This window comes from Myotis daubentonii, chromosome 8, assembly GCF_963259705.1.
Source record: "Myotis daubentonii chromosome 8, mMyoDau2.1, whole genome shotgun sequence".
Classification (NCBI taxonomy): Eukaryota; Metazoa; Chordata; class Mammalia; order Chiroptera; family Vespertilionidae; genus Myotis; species Myotis daubentonii.
Window position 1 is genome coordinate 70,838,332 of NC_081847.1, and position 8,294 is coordinate 70,846,625.

At 56.3% G+C, this 8,294-nt stretch overlaps 1 protein-coding gene across 1 annotated transcript; it reads right to left on the reverse strand.

Moving 5' to 3' along the window:
- Positions 1-1,374: 1,374 nt before the first annotated feature.
- On the reverse strand, positions 1,375-8,062 carry KCNK15 (potassium two pore domain channel subfamily K member 15). The gene is made up of 2 exons (XM_059706973.1): positions 7,599-8,062; positions 1,375-3,513 (listed from the first exon to the last, which is right to left on the reverse strand). The coding sequence occupies exons 1-2, from the start codon at positions 7,879-7,881 to the stop codon at positions 2,822-2,824; spliced, it is 975 nt and encodes a 324-aa protein (XP_059562956.1). The 5' UTR covers positions 7,882-8,062; the 3' UTR covers positions 1,375-2,821.
- Positions 8,063-8,294: the final 232 nt, after the last annotated feature.

Consider the following 8,294-nt stretch of genomic DNA (forward strand, 5'->3'; position numbering starts at 1 on the left):
AATAACAACATCCTGGGGGTGGTCCCCAAGGGCCCCCTCGCTGGTTTTCTTGTTTGTTCTGTGAAATCTCAGCTCACCTCCTGGAGGGGTGGGTGGGTGGGGGCTGGAGCCCCTTTTCTTGGTATTATCGTTGTGAGCACATTCCCCCTTCCAAGGGGCTCTGACCCCCCATTTAGCGTGGGAACCACCATGTCCTCACCCAGGGATAGGGGCTTGGGGAGGGGGTGACTATGCTCATTATTAGCTTTGGGAACCTTCAAGGTCATCCTGTCCCCACTGCTGTCAGATCCTTTGCAGCTCAAACGCCCCCATTTGGACAGGATCAGAGAGGGCAGAGTTGGGGCAAATCGGGTAGGGAGGGGCTGGGTCTCTAGGGGAACCGAGTTTATTTTTCAATCTCTGGTCCAAAGGTCACATGCAGAGGTAGCGTGGGGGTTAGTCTTCTCCAGAATCTGCTTTTCATACTAAAGGGAAAGGGGCTTTGGGACCATTAGTAAAGTCATTTCCATTTTACAGACTAGGAGAGAGGCCAGTGCAGGAATCACACCTGGGGTCACCTGTAAGTTCAGTGGGCCTCCTCCTACCTGAGGCTGCACTGGAGCCGGGGCAGGACGACTCCTCAGTAAATCAGAGCAGGTTTCCATTGTGCTTCCTTCCTTCACGGGACAGGAGACCATTGCTCCAGGGCATGTCTGCTAAGGAAAGTAGTTGTGGCCTTTAAGTCCTGGTTCATCCACTGCTGCTTGGTTCCATCTCTCCGGGCCAGGAATTTTTCTGGGCCTGGGTTTGGGGAAGAGGGTTTGCCATAGAGATCTAGCTCTCCTGGGGGTCTGGCCCAGCTGACAGGATTTGGTCCAGGCCTTGGTGACTGGGTGGGGGCTCCCGCTGAGGGGCCATAACCCTCTAGGACCAACTCGAGGGAGGTAAGAAGCTCACTTCCTGTGGGGGCTGCGTGGGTGTGAGGCTGCTCGGGTACACCTCATCTCGAGATCCTCACACCTTCAGATGTAATACCTGATCTTCCTGTTGTTTTTGTTTTCAAAGTGCTTTTACCCTCACAGGATCCCCTGGGCAGTAGGTGGGGGTCCCTTATCAGCCCCATTTTAAAGAGGGGGAAGCTGAGGCCCTGGGAGGGGAAGGCGCCTGCTAGGGTCCCACTGTGTGTTAGTGGCTGAGCACAGCCTGGAGCTCAGTCCCCCCAACAGCTCAGAGCCTTTCTTCTGTGCCGGTAAGCACAGCAGTTTCGGGGGTGGCTATGCGCTTTACAAGCTGATTCACCATCCAGGTCCTTAAACCAGGAGCTCCCGGGCACACTTCGGTGTTCGGAACAGCACGTAGCCCCCTTCCCCTTGGAGCACAGCTGTTGCGTCAGGCAAGGCCACCTGTGTTTATTTATTGAGCAGCAGCGTTGTGCCAGGGCCAGGGGACCGAGCCATCCCCGTTTCCCTGTGGGGACCCCCACAGCCCTCAGGGAGGGCCCCGTGTCTGTGTGGCAGCACCTCAGTGATGGGAAGCTTTCATGTCCATGAGCTCATCTGACTCACAAACCCCGTAGGGAGGCTGGCCGTGCCCATTTTACTCATGGCTTCTGTGAGAGCAAAGTGGAGACTCGAACCCAGGGCCTCAGACATCAGCTCTGGAGCCCTTTCACTCTTCAACTGCCTCCTGAGGGGGTGGCAGGAAGGCAGGACCCGGTTCCTCAGGCTGAGGCCTCCGTCCACCAACCTTCCCTTCATTCCCTCTCCAGGAGCGGGAGCGCTCCGGCCTTTGGGGAGGGAGGGTTGCCGGCCCCTGGGTTGGAGTGGGTCACGTTGCATTGTGTTCATGACCATGTAGCTCATGTTGACAATTAAAGTTTTTGGCTTTTCTAACTTGTCTTGCTCTGCTTTGTGTTGAGGCCGTTCTATCTGGGAAGCTACGGGCAGCTGTTTTAAGGAGCTGAGTCTGCAGGATGTCAGCATGTCCCACCATGGCCTTTTGTGATGCCCCCTTGGTCCTGTCCCGGGGCCCCTTCCAGGGATGCATAGGAGGGAGCAGGATTCTAGGTGAACCGTCATTTTACAGATGAGATTTAACAGAGGACCAGATAGGGGACGGGATTTACCAATGTCACATTGCGTGCAGGTGACTAGCAGGACCCAGATCTCACAACTCCCAGACGAGTTTGTCCCACAGCAGTCAATCACGTCCAGGTGGCCTCAGTGACACGGTGGGTGTCAGCAAGGCCCCCTTCTCCCGAAGTGGCGCTGGCCCAGGACCAAGAGCATCAGCTGCGTGGGGAGAGTGCGCTGCAGTCCCACCTGGGCCAGTTCCTCTCTATGTGCTGAGCAAGAGGGTGAGACCGTTTAAACAGGGCAGCGATTTGCCCGCTGGTCCACACTGGGCAGCAGATGGGGCCTTCCTATCAGTCCACATCCTCCCTGGCTTCTCATGGTGTGAGCAGCTGGCCTCACGGGGAGGATGCCAGTCACGAAAACCGTGCATTTTCCCTGCAGCACAAAAACCTGCCTCTTCCGCAGCAGGACAGCCACCTGTGTCCACTCCAGAGGGCCAGATAGTGTGGCCACGCCTTCCTAAAACAATTTGGACTGTAGGGATTTGCACTTCCTGGGTGACTTTAGAATCGTAACTGTGCTTATGACACGACTTTAATATATTTTTGGAGGTGAGAGAGGGGCTAGTAGCCACAGAAGGGAATGCGAACCTGCTTGTGGCAGAAGATGGCATTGCAGCCGAGGCCCCTCACCCCTCTCCAGGCTCTGGGGAGAGTGGGGCACCGACAGGTTAACCCAAACCCTTGACCCCAACGGGGGTAGGGTTGTCAAATGGACTTCCGCCGGGCGGGGGGTCTGCCTACCCCGCCGCGGCCACCCATAGCCCCAGGGCTCGCGGGGGGCGAGAAGCCCAGATTGTCGCGGGCCCACATCTCCAGCTGGTGGATGCGGTAGGAGACGGAGGAGCCCCCGGGGCGCGCCGGGCGGCGGCTCTTGGGCGCCCCCAGGCGGAGCGGGCTGGCGCGGCGAGCAGCGCGCTCGGGTGCGTCGGTGCTGGCCGCCAGGAAGCGCAGGACCACGAGGTTGAGGAAGGCGCCGATGACCGTGAGCCCTAAAAGGATGTAGAGAAAGCTGAAGGCCACGTAGGGCGGCTTCCTCTGCAGCGCCTCGTCGCTCTGCAGCGCCACGAAGTCGCCGAAGCCGATGGTGGTGAGGGTGATGAAGCAGTAGTAGTAGGCATGGAAGAAGGTCCAGCCCTCGAAGTGCGCGAAAGCGGCGGCCCCGAGGGCCAGCGTGGCCGCGCACACCAGCAGCCCGGCCACTACCATGTTCTCCGTGGACACGCGCTGCCGCCGCAGGCCCAGGCAGCGCTTGGCCGCCAGCAGGAGGCGCCGCACCAGCGCATTCAGCCGCTCGCCCAGGCTCTGGAAGGTGACCAGCGTCAGGGGAATGCCCAGGAGCGCGTAGAACATGCAGAAGACCTTGCCCGAGTCCGTGCCGGGTGCGGCGTGGCCATACCCTGGAGGGAGAGTGGAGGGGGAGGGTCGGTGAGTACCTGGTGCCATCTAACAACACGGTGGCCCTCGGCCTGCCCGCCGGCCTCCCATCCCCCAAAGCGGGCTGAGCAACTTGACCATGCTAGTTCTACCTAGCTAGCACATTCTCTGGCTTCCAACCTTGCACGGCTATCCGTTATCACCCCAAACTGTAAACAACCCAAATGTCCCTGGACTGGGAAACAGATAAATAATCCAAAGTACATCCATACAGTGGAATTCTTTGGAGCAATAGAAAGGAATGGACCGCGGTTATCTGCAGCAACAAGGGCTGAATCTCACATGTATCATGCGGAAGCCAAGCTCAAAAGGTACAAACTGTATGATTCCAGTTAAATGTTACGCTGGCAAAAATACGATGGAGACAGAGAGCAGATCTGTGGTTGCCAGTCATTGAGGCGGAGGAGGGGTTACCTACAGAAGAGGGGGTGACAGGACTTTGGAGGGGGATGGAGAGGTTCTGTCTTGATTTTGGCTGGACCGACTTGATTTGTCAAAACCCACAGAAGTATGCAGTGAAAGATGGTGAGTTTGACTGTATGTAAATTGTGTTTTGATTTTTTTTTTTAAGGTAAAATCGTCCATGGCTCCCAGTACTCACAGGGTAAAGAACTAGTTCTCACATGGTGTCTGAGCTCCTGTGTGATCTGAATCCCCCTCACCTCTGACCCCCATGCTGCTTCCCCAGCCAGCATGACCCACCACAAGCCTTTTCTCCTGTCCCCGCTCCCCACCCCCCCACCACCACCACCACCATCCCGTTGCCCTGTCTGCCCTGCCCAGGCCACTCTTCCTTCCCAGATCTGCCCCAAGCCCCCTCTCACTAAACACCTCTTTAGTCTGGTGGAGCGATTCTCTACTCGGTCCCCTCAACGCGTGTAGGGCACCTGAGACAAGTGGATATGTGTCTTTTCCAGGAGAGGGGAGTGCAGGCTTTCATGATATTCTCAAAGGGCCCCGTGACCCAGGAAAAGTCAGGTAGCCCTTCCCCAACAGAATATGCCCCCTCTAGCAAACTGGCCCCATTGGCCAGAACGTAAAATACCAGGCCCTTTGACTTATGCAATTCCACGGTGAGGAAGTTAGTCCTCCAAAACAGTGGTCGCCAACCTTTCGGACCTCACGGACCACCGGTTGGCGACCCCTGCTCCAAAACACATAGTGATGTATGCACATTGTTATCATTAAAGCATTGTTGCTCTTGGTGAAAATTTTGGACAACCCAAGTGTCCATCAGTAGGGGCCTGGTTAAATAAATCACGGTGCCATCCAAAGGATGGAATATTACACAGCAGGTTCCAGCCAGGGGTGATTTTGCCCCTGAGGGGGCATTTGGCAATGTCTGGAGACACTTTTGGTTGTGACAGCTGGGAGGTGGTGGCTGCGTGCTACTGGCATCTTGTGGGTAGAGGCGGGGTACTGCTAAGCACCTGCCATGCACAGGACAGCCCCACAACAAAGAACCCTTCAGTCCAAAATGCCAGTTGTGCCAAGGTGGAGAGGAGCTCCTATGTGGCCATGAAAAAGATGACACAGTGCTTGAGGGACTGATATAATAATATCACCAAAATGTAGTGTGGGGTGAAAGTAGGTTTATGGTGGTTAGTACTCGAAACACAGTTTATTCTTGTATTACTATTCGTTAATTATTGCATTATTTTCCATACAAACAACTGTAAACGTTCTTTTGCCCCACTCTGTATATAAGTTAAAAAAGCAAGAAACAAAACAGTGTGTATATTGTCATGTCTATGTGATGTGTGTGTTTTAAAGGAATATAGAGTCAGAGACTATATCTAGGAGGACACACAAGAAACCAGTAACTATTTAATCCAGGGAAAGGAATTTATGGGCTGAGGGACAGGGTAAGAGGGAGACTTCCTTTTCATTTTATACCTTTCTGGACCATGTAAGTGTGTAGTGTGTACATATGTAATTTATTCAAAATACCAACACAATATATTTGTTTAAAGACCTACAGGTCCACTTCCACTTTTCCAATACATGGCCCTGTTATTGGGGCAGCGAGGGCTCTGCCCACCACCAGACTGTGAGCTCCTTGAGGCCAGAAGCCATGCCAGTCACTTCTCTGTGTCTCTGGTCACCAGTGCCTTTTACAGATTCTGGCACAGGCTAAGGGGTCAACGAAAATTTAATCATCAATAATAATAACGATGAAACCAAATTGAAGGGGGTCTGAGACAGAGGAGCCTCTTTAGGAGTAAGAGGCCAGGAAGGCTGTTTCCAGCTATTTAGGGCTATGTCAGGTTTTTGGCAGAGAGTGAAATGATAATGTTAACTAAACATGCTGGGTACTGTACATGGGTTGTCTTATTTAACCCTTTCAGTGCCTGTATGAGACGACATTATCCCCATTTCACAGATACGGAAATTAGGATTAGAGGGATGAAGCTGCCCAAAGGCCACCAGGCCTGAGCTCTGAGCCTCTGTCCTCCATTGCTTCTCAGTGCCTCTCTCCTGTCCTTGTGGCGCTCACGCTCCTGGGTCCTGGGTTGTCTGCAAGGCGGCCTTATGCAGCCCGCACCACACAGCGCCCCCAAGTGGCCCAAAAGGCAAAACTCCTGTTTCCCTCTTTAGTCCCTTCCCCAGGCTCCCAGATGCATGGGGGGCAGGAGGGTTAGAGGGGCAGGTAGGGAGGAGAACAACCAGGGGAGGAGGCCAAACACAGCTGGGAGGCCTCCAGTGAATGTGCGGGAAAGCAGAAGAGATGGATGGGGTCCCACACCACCGGGCACAGCGACGGAGGGTGTGTGTGTGTGTGTGTGTGTGTGTGTGTGTGTGTGTGTGTGCAGGGTCTTAGACTGAGCCAAGATAGAGAAGCAGGGGTACCCATGTTGACAGAGGTCATAAGGGCTGAATGGGAGCTGGGCCCACCGTTGGCAAATAATGAATTGTCATTATTACTAATTACCAGTGCCTATTTAGCCTCAGGCACTGTGCCAAGCATTTCACATGCTTGACCTGATTTAAACCTGGCAACTACCCAGTGAGGTAGGAACAACTGCATTTCGAAGTTGAGGAAACCAGGGCTCAGAGAGGTACAGTCAGTTACCAGAGAAGCAGGACGGCAATAGCGATGAGAAGATGTAATTGCAGAACTCGGGTTTTAACGCCACTGCTAAACCCACAAGCTCACATTCACTTGCAAGAATGTTATAGAGACCTTTCCTCCAGGGCCTGGGCTTCCACGGGGGCACCTGCACAGCCACAGCCGGGGCCCAGAAGTGGCTGGCACCCAGCTCGGAGCCCTGCAGAGCCTGCTTCTCTCCTTTCCTGCTTCCCCAGGCTCAGGCTCCACAGGTACCAGCCAGGCGGTGGCCATGGCAACGGCTGGCGGTCCAGATGCTGCCGAGAAAGTGCTCTGGATCCCCGAGGGTGAGGTCCAAAGCTGTGGTCATCCGTCATTCCTTTAGCATGTATTTATTGAGCGTCTACTATGTGCCAGACACTGGCCATGCTGCAGCGACTAAAACAGACCAGGTCTCCCGTCTTATGAAGTAACGGAATGACAACTACAATACAGAAATCCATTTCTATCTTTAGTGCTTTCTATGTGCCAGGCCCCCGGCTGAAACTTTCTGCACATATTATTTCCTGGATGATAATGATCTCACCACCGCCTGAGTGAGTGCTGACTAGCACCCCTCCTTTAAAGAGGAGAAAAGTGAGGCTCGGGGGTCACACAACTTGTCTCAGGTCACACAGCTAGTGTGGTGCAGCCAAGGAAGCAACTTCAGCCGCTTGGGCTCCCAGGTCCCACTTGCCCTGCCTCCCCAGCCCCTGGGGCATTTTCTGGGCATTCCTGCGTGCCAGCCTCTTGGCACATTTGACCTACTGACTCCTCCCAGCCCAGCCTGCGTGGAATGACAGCCCTTTCGGCACAGGGAGGCAAGTGAGGCTCCGTGAGCCGCCGAGGTGACTCGTCCAAAGTCACCCCGCTGGGCAGGGACCGAGGCGGGATTCAAACCCAGGGGACCGCGGGCGGCTCGGGATGGAGCGAGCGCCCAGGGGGCTCCGGAGCGCTCACCGATGGTGGTGATGACAGTGATGGCGAAGTAGAAGGAGCCCGCGAACTTCCACTGGCGGCCGGCGCGGTGCGGCTCGGCCTGCAGCGCCAGGCGCTCCAGCTCGCGGTAGTCCTCGGCCGAGAAGCCGTACTTCCGCCGGAGCTCGCTCCGCTTCTGGGCCAGCAGCCGCTGGCGGCCGCTCTCCGCCTCGGACTCGAGCGCATCGAAGACGGCGGCGCCCACCAGCAGGTAGGACAGGATGCACAGGACCAGCGCGGCGGTGCGCACGCTCTGCTGCTTCATGGCAGCGCCCCGAAAGGCAGCGCCCCGAACCGCGCCGTCCGGCTCCGCGCTGCGCCAGCCTGGTCCCGGCCGGGGCCATGCGCCTCGACGGCCGCCCCGTGCCCGCTCCGCCCCAGCCAGCGCCTGGGACCGGCGCTGCAGGAGCTCAGGCTGCGCGTGGCTGGAGTGGGGCACCCAGAGGCGGGGCCTCGGGGCGGGTGTGTGTGTGTGTGTGTGTGTGTGTGGCGGCGGGGCGGTTGCGGGGGGGGGGGCCGAGATGGCAGGGAGGGCCGCCCCAACTGCGGCCGCCCAGCCCCTGCCACACATCTGCCTTTGTTTACCCGCTGGCGCCCTGGGGCTAATGTGTCTGCAAACAGTGGCATCTGGAGCAAAGCGCCCAAAGCCTGGGTCTGCGAAAGTAGTTGGGGAAGGCC

Coding starts and splice junctions, on each gene's coding strand:
- KCNK15 (XM_059706973.1), bottom strand. CDS start 7,881: ATGAAGCAGCAGAGCGTGCGCACCGCCGCGCTGGTCCTGTGCATCCTG. Junction 3,514..7,598: donor CACTGTCATCACCACCATCG/GTGAGCGCTCCG, acceptor CTCTCCCTCCAG/GGTATGGCCACGCCGCACCC.